We start from the raw sequence: 19,667 nt of genomic DNA on the forward strand, positions 1-19,667 counted from the left end.
CTCATCTGTCATGTGGGTCTGGTGGCAGAACCGCCCTAAAGGTGTAATATGAGGAGTCAGTACATCTGTGGCTTGGGATGCATCAGGTGGGATGGGCGGTTGAGTGGGTACGGCAGGGTGGGGGCTGCGCAGCCTTAAGCAAAGCCCCTGGCAGTGGGATGATGCCAAGCCCATGAAGGAAGCGAGGTCAGAGTCCAGGTAGGCAGAGGGAGCACAGACACGGGAACAGCCTCACTAAGGGGTGGGACCCACACTGTGGTCACCGCTGCCCCCAGAGCCTCCCTTATCCATACGGGCCAGGGATGGGGTCCTGAAGCTCAGGCTACAGCCAGGCAGTGGCTCACACCTGAAATCCCAGCACTTTGGGAGGCGGAGGCAGGTGGGTCACCTGAAGTCAGCAGTTCAAGACCAGCCTGGCCAACATGATGAAACCCTGTCTCTACTAAAAATACAAAAATTAGCCAAATGTGGTGGTGCAACTGTAATCCCAGCTACTTGGGAGGCTGAGGTGGGAGAATTGCTTGAACCTGGGAGGCAGAGACTGCAGTGAGCCTAAATCTCACCACTGCACTCCAGCCTAGGCAACAGAGCGAGATCCCATCTCAAAAAAAAAAAAAAAAAAAAAAAAAAAAAAAGGTTGCCATAATCCCATTTCCCCCCAAATAAACGTCATTTACATTTCAGTACATACCCCTCTGGTCTTCTGTTGTACATATACACGTATATTTAAAATGCTTTTCTTGTGAACTTTATGTTGGTGGGGAGGGAGTATAATTGCAGGAGTTTCAACAGCTGGCTGCGGATAGCGTTTTTCGAGCCCACCCTAACTGTTTACCTCCCAGGGCTTGCACAGGAGAGTCTGGTGTCCAACGCCCTCCCCATCACCAAGTCTGTGGGGTTTGTGTTCTCAGCTCTAAACTGACCTACACAGGAATTTTGGAAACCCATGCCTTTGTAGACTGGAAGTGGCTGCCTGGGTCCTCCTTTGGCATGGGTCTGCAGGGACAGAAGGCACGTCCCAGTATTCTCTCTCCTGCCCCACCTCCCGAAGAGCCAGGTACTTCCAACAAAGGCCAGCATTGGTGCCAACACATCCCGGTTTATTCAGTGACTCAACACCAAACAGCAGGACCCAACCACTCACCAGCATGTCACTTCCTGAACACCAGCCCTGAGATCTTGAATGATGACTCACTACTTTACGCACAAGACTAAGATATGGCTCCCAGGTTCTCACCAGGGCGGGCGTGCCACGGTTTTCACCTCTGTCCCCAGTGGGCGCTTTGCTCTTTGAGATCTTTCTCCCAAACCCTGACTTGGTGGCTTCAATGGTGACTCAACGTGGTTTCCCTTTACGGTGTCGTCTCCCTTTGAGGGCACAGGCCCTCAAACGACTTCCATTGACTTCCAGATCTCAGAGAGCAGCCTTGCCTACGAGAAACGCAAAGCAAAGGAGGCCATAGAGAAGGAAAAGAAAAAGGCGCAAGACCTGGAGAATCGCGTAACCAAGCAGAAGGAGGTATGAGTCGCAGGGAGGGAGAGATGAGAGGGCCCAGCAGGGTGCAAGGCAGTGCTCTGGGGCCAGGCTGTGGGTTCAAATCCTACCTCTCCCCATCCCTGGCCTAAAGTGGGACTTTAGGCAAGTACTCTACCATCTCGATGCCTTAGTTTCCCCACTTATGAAATGCAGATGATACCCACAGATCAATCTCCTTGAGCTTTTGTGAGACATGACTGCAGTTATACACACAGAACACATGGAGAGGCGCCCAGCACCCAGCACTCCACGGGGACGTGTCAGCTGCCCAGGTTAGCATGATGAGCTCGTGGCTGTGGAGGGGCAGGATCCGAAGCCAGGACTGTCTGACTCCCGAACCCTAAATCATCACCTCTCCCTCTCTACTGCACTTCAGCTTCGTGTGGGCTCAGCTGCCTGGCATAAGAGGGGAGATGCTGGCCGGGCGCCCAGGGCTTTGGGAAGCCAAGTCAGGTGGATCACCTGAGGTCAAGAGTTCAAGACCACCCTGGCCAACATGGTGAAACCCCATCTCTACTAAAATTACAAAAATTAGCTGGGCATGATGGTGCCTATAATCTCAGCTGCTTGGGAGGCTGAAGCAGGAGAATCACTTGAACCTGGGAGGTGGAGGTTGCAATGAGCCAAAATTGTGCCGTTACACTCCAGCCTGGACAACAGAGCAAGACTCCATCTCAAAAAAAAAAAAAAAAAAAATAGAGGAGATGCTAGGGTACAGACACCTGGGTTTCTGATCACTTTGATATCAGTTTTCCCAGCAGAGCTTGTCATCATGATTATCATCACCTTCATAATCAAAATGCATTTACTGTTCTTGTTTTTGTTTTTGTTTGGAGACAGAGTCTCATCCTGTCGCCAGGCCTGGAGTGCAGTGGTGTGATCTCGGCTCACTAATACCTCCACTTCCCGGGTTCAAGCAATTCTCCTGCCTCAGCCTCCCTAGTAGCTGGGATTACAGGTGCCCGCCACTATGCCCAGCTAATTTTTTTTTTTTTGTATTTTTAGTAGAGACGAGGTTTCATCATATTGGCCAGGCTGGTCTCAAACTCCTGACCTTGTGATTCACCCGCCTGAGCCCCTCAAAGTGCTGGCATTATAGGCATGGGCCACCACACCTGGCCATCTTTACTGTTATCACTGAGAATTGTAAATGCAGTAGGAATAGAAGTGGATTTTGCCCATGACCCTGTCTTACCCTGCAGGTACCTCATAAGCAATAGGGCATAATTGGCTTCTGCTTGGTCCCAGCAGTACAAGGTACACACACACACACACACACACACACACACACACACACAATGACCAATATGTCAAAGTCAAAGCAGGTGACAAACATGCATCCTGGCAATAATGGGTTAAACTTAAATGTAGGTGACTATGACTTCAAAGGATTTTCGGGACCAGCTAGGACTAAAAAGGTCTCTATTCACATCAAACTGGGATCATTTTCTTCAAAGAAAGGTTTGCAAACATTAGCATGCATTCGAATCTTGGGGGAATTTATTTTAAATGCCTGTTTCTTGGACCACAACCCAAGAAATTCTGATCCCCTGTGGAGGACAGACTCAGGAATCTGCATGTTTCATAAGCAGCCCATGGTGCTGATGCACTTTAAACAATGCTGCTCTAGGGAGGATAGTCAGGAGGACCCGTCAGCCCTGGACGCCACTCTAAGAGGGTCGTTGAGTAACTGGCCATGTGTCCAGAGAAGGCAGATGAGAGTTGGGTGAAGTGATGTGGGACTTCTCAGCCCAGAGCCATCACGGTCACAGAGGACCCCTGCAGGGAGGCACGTGCTGCAGGCTGTGGGTGAGCCTGAGAGAGGCAGTCTCTTCCCAAGCAGCCATGTCCTCCAAATGATGGACCGTGGATCACCCATGAAACACACTACGGGTAGGCGAAAAGGAGAGGTTAAAGCATTAAAGGTAGGTAAGTTGGGACATGAAATGGATCGGGAATGAGACTAATGCAAAAAAAAAAAAAAGTATATCATGAAATCAATGAATGAGTCACAATTTTTACTCTAGCAGTTACAGTGCAAGGGAAAACCCAGCTGGCTGCACAGTTTACCAGACAAAAATGGACCAACCACTCATGGAAATATGACCATTCTTGGAACTAGACCAGCGAGAATCTCTCCTAAGGGTCATTATGTAGAGGATTCTGCAACAAGCAACCTTCTCAGCAATATCCTTAGAACAGTGACACCAGAAGGTAGGGTCTCGGCTGGGCGCAGTGGCTCATGCATTTTGGGAGACCACGGCCAGTGGATCACCTGAGGTCAGGAGTTCAAGCCCAGCCTGACCAACATGGTGAAACCTCGTCTCTACTGAAAATACAAAAATTAGCCAGTCGTGGTGGTGCATGCCTATAATCCCAGCTACTTGGGAGGCTGAGGCAGGAGAATCGCTTGAACCAGGGAGGCAAAGGTTGCAGTGAGCCAAGATCATGCCATTGCACTCCAGCCTGGGCAATAGAGTGAGACTCCTTCTCGAAAAAAAAAAAAAAGAAGAAGAAGGTGGGGTCTTATGGCAGCCCTCAATGTAGACAGGTGGCATCACCCTACATGAGCAGGAACAGGACCCAGCCCAGGGACTCCCCATTTACCAGGAAAATCCAAGGAAACACAAGTACGCTCAGAGAGTTGTTAGTGTGCACATTATTTGTATACACAGAAGAGCAAAGATTGGTTCCATCTATATAGGCAACATGGAAAAGGGAGAGAGGAGAGAATAAAGTAATTTCAAGCGCATTGGGGCCGGTGAACTTTGTTCTTCTGTCCTTGGACAAGCTGCTGAGAAGCTGGCAGGGAGCAGAGATGCCAGGCTGTGTGAGTTCCCATAGCAGGGCCGCTTCACAGCTCTTCAAAGAAACAAGTGCAGTTTGTTGTGGATTCTCTGAGACACCTGGGGTGCGTCACTGAGCTGCGTATAACAAGCTCTTCTGTGGGATGCCTGCCTGTGTCCCCAGTGAGCACCTCCTCGGCCAGGTCTGCATGTGGTCTGCTGTGGGATTTCCCAACAGTAACAGTAAGGTTAAGACCCTGAACAAGAATCAGACCCAGTTCAGCGGAGGTACATGGAGGATACAGCAGCTCCTGGGTGAGGCTCGTGGGAATAACAATAAAACAGCATAGGTATTTTATTTTTTGAAAAAAAATGTTTTCTTTCCTGATTACAAAAAAACACACCTGTCATTCTAGAAAACTTAAAAAAAAAAAATAAGAAACCAGAAAATCACTCCGAAGAAAATAATAACTAACAGAGTGCACTGAGCAGAGTTGCCGCTATCGACATTTTGACGTGATTCCTTCCAGACCGCCTTTGTGTTGAGCCCCAACATCGACGTCGATAAATACCGATTGATTATGAAGCTAGAGATTTACAGTGACACCGTGCACACTGCTTTGGATGCTCTTTTTGATATTTAACATATGACGTGTCAACCTTAAATCATAAGATTGTCTAAGTATAGAGTTTATTCAGGCTCAGAGCTTGAGGACAGCAACCCAGAAAACAGACTCCAAAAGAATGGGTCAGCGTTTCAAAGCAGAGAGGTGAAGGTTTCACTTTGATAAGCAGTGAGCAGGATCGCAGTGTCCACACAAGGTCAGCACCTGCAGTTACAGCCCTTTGGTTGGTTACAGCTTGCTACATTCTTGGGAAAATTGCTTTAACATTCCAGGATGAGGGGTGGTCATCTGAAGGAGCCTTACCCCACTCGTTTACAGAAAGGAACAGAAGTTGTGGGTGTGTGCTACGTGACCCAGGCCACACAGCCGCATTCCTCTCGAGCCTCAAAATAATTTAAGGTTTCAACTGCTTTAAGTTTGAATGATTTTGGCCAGGCGCAGTGGCTCATACCTGTAATCCCAGCACTTTTGGGAGGTCGAGGTGGGAGGATCACCTGAGGTCAGAAGTTCAAGACCAGCCTGGCCAACATGGCAAAGCCCCATCTCTACTAAAAATACAAAACTTAGCCGGGCACAGTGGTGGGTGCCTGTAATCCCAGCTACTCAGGAGGCTGAGGCAGAAGAATCTCTTGAACCCGGGAGGTGGAGGTTGCAGTGGGCCAAGTTTGTGCCAGTGCACTCCAGCTTGGGCAACAGAGTGAGACACCATCTAAAAAAAAAAAAAAAAAAAAAAAAAAAAAGTTTGAATGATTGAATTTTGCATAGAGTGTCTCAGTGGCATGGAACCATGTTCTGTGGCCTGGGTTTGCAGTGTGCTGGATGGAACCTGATTTCTTTCCTCCTCCCCTGTGGCCGGGGTACAGGGTGGCTTCTCGGTCTTCTCTAGTGCAGAAGATGCTCGGCTGACACACCCTGTGCGTCGGTTTCTATGTCCTTAGGAAAGATTCCCTAAAGTGTAGTTGCTGAGTCACAGGACATGCATGATTTTCAGGCTCACAGGACACGTTCCTGAATGACTATGTAAAAGGTCACAGCAGCTTGCCCCTCCACCAACAGAGCTGAACAATGCCCAGGACTGCAAATACATTTGAAATGGGATTAGACAATATTGATAAGATGGCCAGCACAGTGCCAGTCAAGAAGCCCACACGCCACATTATTGCAGGAAGGGCTCAAGGAGAAGAATAGAATGTTGACTTTGAAAGAGCAAAAGAATATGTTCCAGGTGGAGGGACAAGAGGTGCCCAGGACAGGGCTGCTGGAGCCCTGGAGGAAACGGGGTATCCTGGAGGCAGGTACACAGTGAAGGAGAGAAGGGACCCAGCACATTCATCCCGGAGAACAGATTTAGAGACAGACATGACAGCCCTCCTCAAATATTTAAAGGGCTGTCTCATAAAAGAGAAATAAAATGTACTCAACGAGCTCCAGGTGACAGAACTGAACTCGGAGACCAGAAATCACAAGGAGACAGATCTCCGCTGAATATAAAGACAAGTTCTATAATAATTGGAACCTTCCAGAGAAGGCATGGACTTTCTACTTTCAAAGGATCATCAACAAGAATAATTAGAGCAGACTTTGCCCCCTCACTGAAGGTCGGGGAGAAGGGACCTGGGTAAGTATGTATTCCTGAATCTCTGTTATTTTGCTACTTGTTTTTTGTGTAGGAAATGGAATTAAAAGAGCAAAAACAGGATGTTTTAAATAATAAATTAAGTGACGCACTGGCCATGGTTGAAGAGATTCAGAAAACAAAGGCAACTGAAAGTCTAAAAGCGGAGAGCCTCGCCTTGCAATTAAATGAAACATTAGCTGAACTGGAAACCGCCAAGGCAAAAATGGTAGGTGGCTGCCTTCCGGGAGCGGGAGACTTTTTCTCTCCATGGAGGATGACGGGGCTGTGAGAATGTGTGGTTTGGGCAGGGGCTTCTCAGCCTCAGCACTGCGGATGCTCTGGGCCAAGTACCTCTTTCCTGCAGGGGCTGTCCTGAGCATCTTAGGTTATTTAGCACCATCCCTGTCCCCTACCCACCGGCTGCCAGAAGCCCTCTCCCTGCAGTTGTGGTCACCAAAAATGCAGACAGTGCCAAGTGTCCCTTAATTGCCCCCTAATGAGAAGTATTGGTTTAGAGTGAAAGGTACACAGAACTAGGATGCCCTCTCTGCAAGGTGTTCTGAGACGTATTTCAGGGTCCTCGCAGGATCAGGGAGAACACTCAGGATTTAGCGATCAGTGACTATTCCACTGGCTTTAAGACAGTGTGTTAAAGCGTAGACTCGGCATTCGAGGCCCTCCACAACCAGGGCTGGATGTTGCGTTTATTCTGTCCTCCATACGTTCAACCGACAGGTTTCTGGGCAAGGAAGTAATGCAGGTTAATCTGTCAGAAGAGGCCAAAGTAAATTTCATGAGGGTGTGGCACGTGGTATAGACCAGAATCATAAGGACCTGACCTTGGTGGGGGCGGGGGGAGACATGGGAGGGAGGGAGTCGCCGGAGGCAGTTACAATGGCAGGACTTGATGATGGCTGGCGGGACGTGAGCGCCAAGGAGAGGACAGTGCCAGAGGAGACCGCACGCTTCTGGCCAGGGCGCCTGGGGACATGATGGCTTAGGGACAGCATAGGAATGGGAGTCTGGAGGTCTGGGATCATTGTGGGTGGGGGGGTTCCTTGGGGCAATCTTCTTTTGGAGAAGAGGAGAGACGAGGAGGAAGCCAAGGATAGGGCGTCAAAGTTCAAAAGCCCCGCAGCTTTGGGTACGAAGTAGTTTTGGGAAAGAAAGCAAGACGAGAGCCTAATCTGGAAGGCAACCTCCTAGGCAGGGTCCTTGGAAGAGCGAGCGTCTCGGGCAAAGAATGTACCTGTCATGGGGAGATCAGAGGCCATGGCCCAGCGTGTCACCCGGGAATGGGGAGCAGGACAGGGTGAGGTTGGAGGAGCAGGTGGGCAGCGAGGAGGAGGTGCTGACGTGGAAACACCAAGGGGAGCCTCGGGAGGGAATGGGCGTGGGAAAGCAGCTGATTTGCCATTCGGGGATCACCAGTAATTTTTTTTTTTTAAGAAATGCAAGTTGTTTTGTTTTGTTGTTGTTTTTTTTTTTTTTTTTTTTTTTAAGAAATACAAGTTCTGGCCGGGCACAGTGGCCACACCTGTAATCCCAGCACTTTTGGGGGTCAAGGTGGGTGCATCATCTGAGGTCAGGAGTTCGAGACCAGCCTAGTCAAATGGCAAAGCCCCATCTCCACTGAAAAAAAAAAATACAAAATTTTGCTGAATGTGGCGATGCATGCCTATAGTCCCACATACTCAGGAGGCTGAGGCAGGAGTTTCACTTGAACCAGGAGGCGGAGGTTGCAGTGAGCCAAGATCATGCTCTGCACTCTAACCTGGGTGACAGAACAAGACTCTGTCTCCAAAAAAAAAAGAAAAAAGAAAGAAAGAAATGCAAATTCATTCACTTTTTCTTATGAAATTATTCACTCATTAATTCCACAAATATTTATCAAACATCAAATGCTGTGGGCATAGCAGTAAGTAGAAAAAGACACATTTCTGCTGATATGAAGTTTACATTCTAGTGGGCATGAGAAACAAACAAGATTAAAGGCTTCAGGGACAATGAAACAGACACTGGAAGAGAAAGTGTCTGGGGCTGCTCCCGATAGGTGGTCAGGGAGGGCCTCTCAGAGGAGGTGACGCTGGAGCTGAGCCCTGAAAGTCAAGAAGGAGTCAACCATGCAAGGAGCTGGGGAAGAAGTTTACAAGGGGAACAGCCCGTGCTAAGGCCCTGGGGTGGGGCCCAGGTTAGCCCCTGTGTGTGTGCAGAGGGGGCATATTCTTCTTGTTGTCATATCCAGCTCCCAAGATCACACCGAATGATACTGTTTCCCAGATCGTGATGGAAAACCAGCTAATCCTGCAGCAGCAGAGGGTAAAGGCACTCCAGGATGAGCAGGAATCGCAGAGATACGGGTTTGAAGAAGAGATCCTGGAATATAAAGAGCAAATCAAACAGCACTCCCAGACCATTGTGAGTCTTGAGGAGAGACTCCAGAAGGTCACTCAGCACCATAAAAAAATAGAAGGCGAGATTGCAACGTTGAAGGACAACGATCCAGGCAAGTCCAAAGGGAGGCCAAGGAAATCTTAGTGTTAGGGGCAGGTTCTGATTGTCCCCTGGGTCCCAACAGGCTGATGGTTAAGAAAAGCACCTCATTCAAAAGCCCATTCATTCCCTGAGGCCCCCTTTTGTTCTTGTCACACAACGATATCAGAAGCCCTCCGAGGCCCAGGTTCAGCAGAAGTCATAGCAATGAGTTGGGACATCCTTTGTGCCGACCCAGTGAGCCGGCGAGACACGCAGGCTACCAGGGCTGTCAGGGCCATCGAGAGCAGTGCGAAGTGGAATCATCATTTCCACACAAAAACAGCTCGTGCAGGGGCCTTTCAAAGGCTTCTCTCTGCCATCGACCTTTTGCATCTCGACCAATGCACTTTCATTGGCAGCCAGGATTTCTCCCATAAAAAATAATCCCAAAAGAGGCTGAAAAAAGAACTCAGACTTGTGAGCACTTGTTGGCCCCAGATGGCCAAGGGAAGTTGTATTATTGTAAAGATATTAAGCTCTTGGAGAAAGTTCTGGAAGTAGAGGACTGGGGCCAGGGTATCCCAGCCTCAGCACTGTTGACATTTGGGGCAGGATCATTTTTTCATGGATGGGACTATCCTGGGCACTGCCGGGTGTTAGCAGACCCCCTGGCCTCCACCCACCAGATGCCAGTGGCACCTCTACCCCAGTTGTGACAACCAAAAATGTCTCCGGACATTGCCCAATGTCCCCTAGAGGCAAACTCGCTCCTGGTTAAGAAACACAGCTCTAGTCCCCAGCAAGTTGGCAGGCCATCAGGACTTCATTCATTCATTCATTCATTCATCTCTCTCGGTGGAGCTTCTGTGATGTTCCAGTCTCATGTAGGCACTCAGGATCCAGTGATGGACCAGCCAGTTTTTGTCCCCCTCGTAACAAAATTATTGCCCTGACAGGTGATCCCAGATGAATAGGGCACTGTGATGAGGACAAAGAGCGGGGTTCCGTTTCCCAACCCAGAGTCCAGGTCAGAGGGAGGGTGTTTGAGATCGAGCTGGGACCTGACGGGCGACTGCATCTTTGTGACCCCCACAACTTAGGCCAGTGTGCACTCCACAAATGTTTGTTGAAGGAGTAAACAGGTGAGTGAACACGTGACTGAGCGGTGAGCCAGGACACCAGAGGCAGTGCACTGAGGTGTGGGAGGCCAGGAGAGGAAGGCCCTAAACACAGACTCTTCTTTTGGGAGAGGTGGGCAGGCGGTGGGACCAGGGGCTGAGGCCGCACGGCTCACCAGCTTAGCTGAGCGGTCACCGGCAGCTTCCATCACTCTGGTGTCCCTTTCATTGTCTGTGAGTGGACTTGAGGATCCCTGCCTTCTAGAGTAGCTGGGAAGGTCACATAGCCACACACTTGGGGAGAGCCCTCAGCCCGTGACTCGGAACACGTGCGGGTCTCACAAGGCGGAGAGCGCCGCAGGTGGAGGCAGGATTTGCAAATTGTGAAAGACACAGGTGCGTTTGTAAGCAAAGGGGAAGGACGGCCTCCTCTCACAACATTCACGTGTCCCTCTACTACAGCCCACAAGGAGGAAAGGCCCCAAGACCCTCCGGTGGCTCCCATGACGGACAGCAGTGCCAAAGACATGGCGTGCGAACACCTGATGTGAGTACCTGTGGGTGTGTGAGCGCCAGGCATTCTCACGGGTGCCAGCTGGGTGGGGGCAAACAGGAAACCAGCCCCTACCGGGGCCATATTGTCAGAAGCCAAACAAGGAGCGGAGCCTGCTGCCTTCCCAGTGCTGCTTACATTTCCCCATTCCTTCAGCAAGGCAGGCGGTGTCGTGGAAAGAGTTAGGTGGAGCTGCATTCAGACCCTCCCCATCTGTTTTCTGCTGTTTATAACAGAATACCCAAAATGGGGTAATTTATAATGAAAATGAGTTCATTTCTGGCCAGGCACGGGCACGGTGGCTCATGCCTTTAATCCCAGCACTTTGGGAGACTGAAGTGGGCAGATCACAAGGTCAGGAGTTCGAGATCAGCCTGACCAACATGGTAAAACCCCGTCTCTACTAAAAATAAAAAAACATAGCCAGGCGTGGTGGCAGGCACCTGTAATCCCAGCTACTTAGGAGGCTGAGGCAGGAGAATCACTTAAACCCAGGAGGCAGAGGTTGCGGTGAGCCGAGATCGCACCACTGCACTCCAGCCTGGGTGACAGAGTGAGACTGCATCTCAAAAAGGAAAGAAAAGAAGCTCATTTCTTACAGTTACAGAGACTGAGAAGTCCCAGGCTGAGGGGCTGCATCTGGTGAGGGCCTTCCTGCTGTTGGGGACTCTATGCAGAGTCTGGGAGCGGTGCAGGGCATCACGTGGCCAGGGGCTGAGCGTGCTGGCTCAGGTCTCCCCTCCTCTTTTTATAAATCCACAGTCCCACTGCGACCATAACCCATTAATCCACTGACCCAGTAGTCCACAAATCCATTAATCCATAATTGCGCCTTCATGACCCAATTGCTTCCTGCCTCTCAATACTGCCACATTGGGGGCTAAGTTTCAACTTGAGATTTAGAGGGGACAGACATTCAAAACATAGCAGATTCCAACTGGACACTTTCTAGCCATGTGACCCCGGGCAAGTCACACCGCCTCCCTGACGCTTAGCTTCCATGTTTGTGAAGTAAGGCTGTACATACTTTTATTAGCTGTTTTTCCCAAGTAGGTGTTATAAGCAGAGATTGCAAACAGGAGACCACTTGGTGGGGTGCGGTCCTATAGGGTGAGAAGTTGAGGAATCGGCTAAATGATCTTAAATAAATGACCTCAACTCTCCTGACCCTAGAGCCAGTGTCTATCCTCAAAGAACCGACAGTTTTCAGAGAAACAAATGTATGAATGGGAAAGATCCAGAAAGCAGCATGTAAAGAAGGAGGCGCTGATGGGACGCAGGGGAGGGATTCAGAAGTCCCCAAACAGGAGAACCATCTGCCTCACCCTTGCACCAAATTCTAGTGACCGAAGTCTGACATCACAGGGTTTTTACAGAGAGACAGGGATATGCAGCCTCCCCATTGTGAAAAGCTCCCGACTCCTCCTCCTGTTGAAACTCTAGAAACAGTGGTCCCATGACTTGGAGAAGCGTCGGCACTGCCTGGCTCTGCTGTGGTCCACTTCCTCAGAGTGTGAGCAGGCTTGAGTTCTAAGGTTCTGTCCTCAAGTTGGAAGATTTGTGGTTGCAGCCAAGGACACACTCGTGCGCACACACACATGCACGCACAAAGAAAATATACTATATATATGTAGTTATTTTCATTGTGATGATCGCCAGTCTTTTTGTGTGTTTGTTTGACATGCAACTTGCCAATGTTTTACTTTAATTCATAATAAACACAGTAACTTCAAAAGTCTGTATAAGGCCAGGCACGGGCACGGTGGCTCACGCCTGTAATCCCAGCACTTTGGGAGGCTGAGGTGGGTGGATCGCCTGAGGTCAGGAGTTTGAGACCAGCCTAGCCAACATGGTGAAAGCCTATCTGTACTAAAAATACAAAAATGAGTCAGGCAGGTGGTGGACGTCTATAGTCCCAGCTACTTGGGAGGCTGAGGCTGGAGAATCACTTGAACCCAGGAGGTGGAGGTCGCAGTGAGCCGAGATTGCACCACTGAACTCCAGCCTGGGCAACAGAGCAAGACTCCATCTCAAAAAAATTAAAAATACATTTAAAAATGAAGTCTATATAAGAAGAGCCTGGATTTCAAAAGCCTGTGAACTCAAATGAAGTGGCAATGATACCTGCCCCAAGACTAAGGGTCCTAAACCGCTTCCAGAAGGGCAAGACCTCCTCCCTGCAGCACACACGACCCGTCTCCCCAAGGCTGCGGTTTCCCAACTCACTGAGATGCGCACCCTGTGTTCTTCCATTCAAATACCCCCGCAGGGCGCCTCCCCTGCCATTCCTGCTGGGCGCCCTTCACCCCTCCACTGGGCACAGCCCCGCTCCCATCAACCATTCTGAGTCTCAGGGTGCCAATGGTGTGCTGCCCTCGGCGGGTGGTGGGGAGTTGTCCCCGCTGCTTGCCTGGTTACCGAGGCCACTTTTCTGCTGGCTCCCCCAAGGACACCATTCATTCACATCCAGCCCCGCCTCTCTCCACCCGGAAGTCAAAGAGGCTGATGAGAGAAGAAAGCCACACTGTCTTCCTCTCCTTCTTCCCTGTCCCCGAAGAATCCCTGAACCTCCTCAAAGTCGCCTTCCCCTCTCCCGCCACCATCAGAAACCCACAGGCACGTCAGTTCGTGATGGTGGGTGGCGGGTGTCACTCTCACACAGGCATATTTGAGCCTCACACTCAACTCAGCCAGATCCATTGTTCTATCTCAATGGATTTTCCTTTTTCTTTCTTTATTTTTTCTTAGAGACAGGGTCTTGCCCTATCACCGAGGCTGGAGTGCGCCCTTCCACTCCTGTGCTCAAGCAGTCTTCCTACCTTAGCCTCCCCAGGTAGCTGGGACAACAGCCACACATCACTCTGCCTGGCTAATTTTTTTCTTTTTTAAGACGGAATCTCGCTCTGTCGCCAGGCTGGTGCGCAGTGGCACAATCTTGGCTCACTGCAACCTCCGCCTCCTGGGTTCAAGCAATCCTGCCTCAGCCTCCTGAGTAGCTGGGACTACAGGTTCGTGCCACCACGCCCAGCTAATGTTTGTATTTTTAGTAGAAACGAGGTTTCACCATGTTGGTCAGGCTGGTCTCAAACTCCTGACTTCATGATCCACCGTCACAGCCTCCCCAAGTGCTGGGATTACAGGTGTGAGCCACTGTGCCTGGCCGAATTTTTTTTTTTTTTTTTTTTTTTTGTAGAGATGGGGTTCTGATTTATGTTGCCCAGGCTGGTCTCAAACTCCTGGGCTCAAGTGATCCTCCAGTCTTGGCCTCCCAAAGTGCTGGGATTACAGGTGCGTGCCCAGTGCCCGGCCTAAATGTATTTTCTTAAATGAAGTTGCAACAAAAAAGTCATTTTTGTTTCGGAGATTTTGAAGTCTCTCCTCGTCCCTTGCTGGGACTGGCATCGCATGGACCATTGAGAATCTCTTTGCATTTGTACTCGGTCCCTCCCTGACACTCAAGAAATAACATGGAGTTTGAGTGGAACTGACTTCACCTGTTTTTGTGATTTTCAGAGATGACTTACTGGCTGCTCAGAAGGAAATCCTGTCTCAGCAGGAGGTCATCATGAAGTTAAGGAAAGACCTCACCGAAGCCCACAGCAGAATGTCAGATTTGAGAGGTTTGAACGATCTCTTGTGTCTCTTGACCCACTAGAAAAAGGAAAGAGATAAGGCTTAAGAGTTGAAATCTCAGGAGGCTGAGGCAGGAGAATTGCCTGAACCCAGGAGGCGGAGGTTGCGGTGAGCCGAGATCGCGCCATTGCATTCCAGCCTGGGTAACAAGAGCAAAACTCTGCCTCAAAAAAAAAAAAAAGAGTTGAAATCTTTAGCATAAGAAATCCTGCTTCCCTGTGCTGTCCCAGCACCCCAGGCAAGGCTTGATCCTTGCACAGAGAGAGGGCTCAGTACATGCTGCTTGAGGAGTTGAGTGAATGAATGAATGATATGTGTTTCATGGCTTTGCTTAGTTCTGTGCTTCTCAAACTTCTTTGTCCAATCTTCCAGATGACAGGTCTCTGCTTAAATGCCACTTCCTCCAGAAAGCCCTCCCTCACTCACCCTCACCAAACATAGCCAAGAGATCCTGCTATGCTTGGGCTCCCTTGGCCCCTGCACTCTGTCTAACCTACGACTTAGCACACAGCAAAGCTACCTTTGACTGTGTGTTGTTGTTGTCATTGTTTATTACTCGGGGTCAGCAAAAGCTGTAGCCTGGATATATCCCTGATTCCCATCCTCCACTGAGTCCCTGACTCAATGCCAAAAGGCACAGGGCACATTCTCCAGAGGACTTCGGACCTCTGCACTGAAATGCAACTTTCTTCTTCAGGGAGAAGTTTCCTTTAGCACAGATTTGCTTCTGGAAGCAGAGGCTTGGAGGGCGGTCCTGGGCTCTCCCTGCGGCAGGCCGTTTTGCACAAGGCCCAGCACTCACTAGCTTTGGGACTGAGGGCAAGGGCGTCTCTCCAGGCCTCCTCTTCCTCAGATGCCAAGTAGAGACAACGTGACTTCTTCCTAGGATTGATGTGGACGTCAGTGGCTACCCAGAGTCGGGCGAAACAACTGAGTTCTGCGCCGTTCGGGACAGACCCAAACAATGCTGCCTTCATACTCCCGCTTCGCGCCTCCTATCTCCGTCCTTTCACTTCTGCCTCCCCCTTTCCTGCATCTGATAGCAGCCTCTCCTTCCCAGCCCTACTCTCCCTCAAGCTGAAGGACGCAGATAGACAGGCAGGAGCTGGAAGATGGAACTAAGCCTGGGGAAGTGGAGGAAGGGAAAGGAATGTTCTTATCTTGCATCCGTCCCAAGCCCTTCAGTAGGATTTGCTCCCTGTAGCTGTTGCTGTCGCATTTATGGCTTTTTCCATAATAGGGTATGAGAAAGTGTGGGGTAGAGGCCACAGTGTCCGGTTTTCGAGGAAGGGGATGCTGAGCCTGATTCCGTATCTGCTCACTCTTAGTTGCATGACCTCAGGCAAATCCCTTACCTCTTTGAGCCTCCGTTTCTCCATCTGTGAAGTGGGGATGTTCATAGTAGCCACCTTACGCCTATAGTCACAGCACCTTGGGAGACTGAGGAGGGTGGGTCACCCAAGTGATCACCTGAGTGATCTACCCACCTTGGTCTCCCATGGTGCTGGGACTACAGGCATAAAGAGTTCAAGACCAGCCTGGCCAATATGGTGAAACCCTTTCTCTACTGAAAATACAAAAATTAGCCAGGCGCGGTAGTGCATGCCTGTAATCCCAACTACTCAGGAGGCTGAGGCAGGAGAATCACTTGACCCCGTGAGGCAGAAGTTGCCGTGAGCCAAGATCGCAGCTTGGGTGACAGAGCAAGACTGTCTCAAAAAAAAAAAAAAAGTATCTACCTTGAAGGTGGCTACACAAATTTGAGGTCATGTTAAGTAGAAGCAACTGAGTTTGAGCTTCCCCAGAAGCGAACACGGAGAGCAGCATTCCACTGCAGGCAGTTTATTTGCGAGGTAATCCCGGCAGGAAACAGCGGCAGCGGGGAAGGGTGGAGACTGGAAGGAAGAGGAAGTGAGTGCATGGTCAGTCACGTGGGCACAGAGGCAACTGGAGCTTAATTTGGTTGGGAATGCTAGGGAGTGAGGGAGAACACAGGTGCCCAGGCTGCCCCACCTAAGGGGTGCAGACTCCAGCCCGCACCAGCCACTGCCAGGAGGTTGCCACAGCTCTGTTCTTACCTTGCCCCTGTCCCAAGCCCTTCAGTGATATTTGCTCCCTGTATGGTGGCCATATAGCAGAGGGGACTTCAGAGGCCTTAGGCAGAGATGCAGAAACAGGCAGCCGAATGCCAGCTGGAGTGCCCTGAAATGCCAAAGGGACGCCAGTGCAGCCCTGCCAGCATCCACTGGTGCAAGGCGAGGGTGGGGCAGGAGTCTACGCACCTCATGGAGGTGCCGCCGCCAGCAGGTGACAGTTGCGTGCTCTTGCCGTTACTTGCTGAGGTGCAAGGAGACGTCCTGGCTGTTCCTAAAGCCCCTGAGAATTCCCCGGGGGCAGACCTGCCTGGTGGTTCTTGTAGGCCTGGCAGATCTGCCATGGCCCTTAGCGGAGCCCCCCTCACCGGCCCTCCTGTCACTCCCAGGGGAGCTGAATGAGAAGCAGAAGATGGAACTGGAGCGGAATGTGGCACTGGTCCAGCAGCAGAGCAAGGAGCTGAGTGTGCTCAGGGAGAAGATGGCCCAGATGAACAGCCTGGTGGAAAAGAAAGACTGGGAGCTGAAGGCCCTCAAGGAGGCACTCAGGTTGGGTGGTGGTTGTGGGCATTCTCCTGGTGTGGGGAGCCACCGAGCCTTGCACAGATAGAGGGCTTAGTATATGCTGCTTGAGGAGTTGAATGAATGAATGAATGATACGTGTTTCGTGGCTTTGCTTAGTTCTGTGCTTCTCAAACTTCTTTGTCCAATCTTCCGGATGACAGGTCTCTGCTTAAAAGCCACTTCCTCCAGGAAGCCTATCCCTCATTCACCCTCACCAAACATAACCAAGGGATCCTGCCATGCCTGGGCTCCCTTGGCCCCTGTACTCTGCCTAACCTACCACTTAGCACACAGCAAAGCTACCTTTGCCTGTGTTTTGTTGTTGTTGTTGTTGTTTTGTTGTTGTTTGTTTGTTTTGAGACGGAGTCTCGCTCACTCTGCTCCCTGCTGTGGAGCAGTCTCGGCTCACTGCAACGTCTGCCTCCTGGGTTCAAGCCATTCTCGTGCCTCAGCCTCTGGAATAGCTTGGACTACAGGCATGAGCCATCGCACCTGGCTAATTTTTTTGTGTTTTTAGTAGAGACAGGGTTTCACCATGTTGGTCAGGCTGGTCTCGAACTCCTGACCTCAAGTAATCAACCCACCTCAGCCTTCCAAAGTGCTGGGATTACAGGTGGGAGCCACCACACCCGGCCCATTGCCTGTTTATCGCCTGCCCTCCCCACGAGGACAGGGTCTTTGTAGACCTTGCCCACTGTTGATTCCCAGTACATAAGGGAAATTAATATTTATTTAACAAATGAATAAACTGGAGATGTCAGCTTAAAATATATAATAGTATCATTGTCCCATGAGTTTATCTTTAAAAATACCTGTGAGTTTGCATTTTTACCTGTAATCTTATCCATATTTTAAAATGGGTCATGTTTTCACAAAAAAGTTTGAGTGAAATTGATGTTTTGTGGATATCTGGTAGCTTCCTGTGCCTCGTGGCCAAAGCAGATTCACAAAGTTGCTAAAGGAACAGACTACAGACCCAGCTGCCTGATCTCAAAGCCAGACCCTAGGCCGGGTGCAGTGGCTCACGCCTGTAATCCCAGCACTTTGGGAGACTGAGGTGGGCTGATCACCCAAGGTCAGGAGTTTGACACTAGCCTGGCCAACATAAAGTGAAACCCCGTCTCCACTAAAAATACAAAATTAGCTGGGCGTGGTGGCACACGCCTGTCCCAGCTACTCGGGAGGCTGAGGCAGGAGAATCGCTTGAACCTAGGAGGCAGAGGTTGCAGTGAGCTGAGATCACACCATTGCACTCCAGCCTGGGCAACAAGAACAAAACTTCGTCTAAAAAAAACAGAGGCCAGACCCTCCACAAGCAAGGTGACTGCAGGCAGATTGCCGTGTGTCTCTTTACTTGTCTGTAAAATGGGACAAGCAGAGTACCTAACTTGTGGGATTGTTATGAGAAATAGAAGGGCTAGCCACACATAAAGTGACAGAAATAGTGGGCATGCGGTGAATGTCCCTGTAGAGCCACAGCAGGTGTCCACAGCCCCAGTGTAGGAACCAAGGGCAGGTGCTCCCTGTCCTGGCCACTCTCCCATGAGTCCCCTGAAACCGAATTCTCTAGAAATCTGGGAGCCGGAAACTGAAGTCTGTATGTTTCCTATAAAAATAGAGCTCCATGGCTGGACCCCCGGCTCACTCCTGTAATCCCAGCACTTTGGGAGACCAAGGCAGGTAGATCACAAGGTCAGAAGATCAAGACCATCCTGGCCAACATGGTGAAACCCCATCTCTAGTAAAAACACAAAAATTAGCTGGGTGTGGTGGCACACACCTGTAATCCCAGCTACTCAGGAGGGTGAGGCAGAAGAAATGCTTGAACCCGGGAGGCAGAGATTGCAGTGAGCTGAGATCGCACCACTCTACTCCAGCCTGGCGACAGAGTGAGACTCTATTTCAAAAAAAAAAAAAAAAATAGAGCTTCATTTCCTGGTCTTCCAATGAGTACAAAAGTAATTTGTGGTTCCCAGAACCTCGTGCCATCCGCCTCTTCTCTGCGCTAGGGCTTCCCAAGAGAAACACAGACTTCAGCTGAACACAGAGAAGGAACAGAAGCCCAGGAAGACCCAGACATGTGACACCTCTGTGCAGATAGAGCCAGTCCACACCGAGGTCTTCTCCAGCAGCCAAGAGGTGAGTGCCACCCACCCCTGAGCACCTGGAAGGACGTGTTAAGACAGGGCCCAGTGGTGGCTTTCTTTCCTTTTGAAGACATTTTCATCCTAAGTTCCAAAAGTATGACTTGCCCGTGTGAAATGTATAACGTAAATCGCAGAATCCTGCCTGTTCAGTCGCAGTCACCAGAGGTCACAGCTGTCCACAGTGTGACGTGTGTGCCATGAGCTCTTTCCCTCGCAGAGGCCTCCACGTTCTCACACGGTCAAGAAGGTGCAGTGGCTGAAGATCAGGCGTGGATTCACTCCACCTGCGTTCGAATCCCAACTCCTCCACCTAGAAACTCTATGAACCTGGGGAGGTTACGGTGTCCCAGTTCCCTTTTCTGAGAGTAATGACCATCCCCACCTTATGGATTGGTTGAGAAACAGATTTTATGTATATACACACCTGAATACACACACACAAACACACACAAACCCATACATATAGATATTTACTTGTTCATTTATTTATATTTATTTCAAGGCGAGGTCCCACTCT

At 50.1% G+C, this 19,667-nt stretch overlaps 1 protein-coding gene across 8 annotated transcripts in view; it reads left to right on the top strand.

Moving 5' to 3' along the window:
• The window catches only part of FHAD1 (forkhead associated phosphopeptide binding domain 1), a 156,541-nt gene that overhangs the window by 106,662 nt on the left and 30,212 nt on the right, over window positions 1-19,667 (top strand). For all 8 annotated transcript variants that reach the window (XM_074380102.1, XM_039474472.2, XM_074380103.1 and 5 more), the window contains 7 exons: window positions 1,412-1,519; window positions 6,620-6,793; window positions 8,848-9,073; window positions 10,623-10,707; window positions 14,227-14,333; window positions 16,829-16,988; window positions 19,013-19,142. In XM_074380102.1, coding sequence (XP_074236203.1) covers window positions 1,412-1,519; window positions 6,620-6,793; window positions 8,848-9,073; window positions 10,623-10,707; window positions 14,227-14,333; window positions 16,829-16,988; window positions 19,013-19,142 — 990 coding nt within the window. The remainder of the gene's footprint in view (window positions 1-1,411; window positions 1,520-6,619; window positions 6,794-8,847; window positions 9,074-10,622; window positions 10,708-14,226; window positions 14,334-16,828; window positions 16,989-19,012; window positions 19,143-19,667) is intronic.

Source organism: Saimiri boliviensis, chromosome 11 (genome assembly GCF_048565385.1).
Source record: "Saimiri boliviensis isolate mSaiBol1 chromosome 11, mSaiBol1.pri, whole genome shotgun sequence".
NCBI lineage: Eukaryota > Metazoa > Chordata > Mammalia > Primates > Cebidae > Saimiri > Saimiri boliviensis.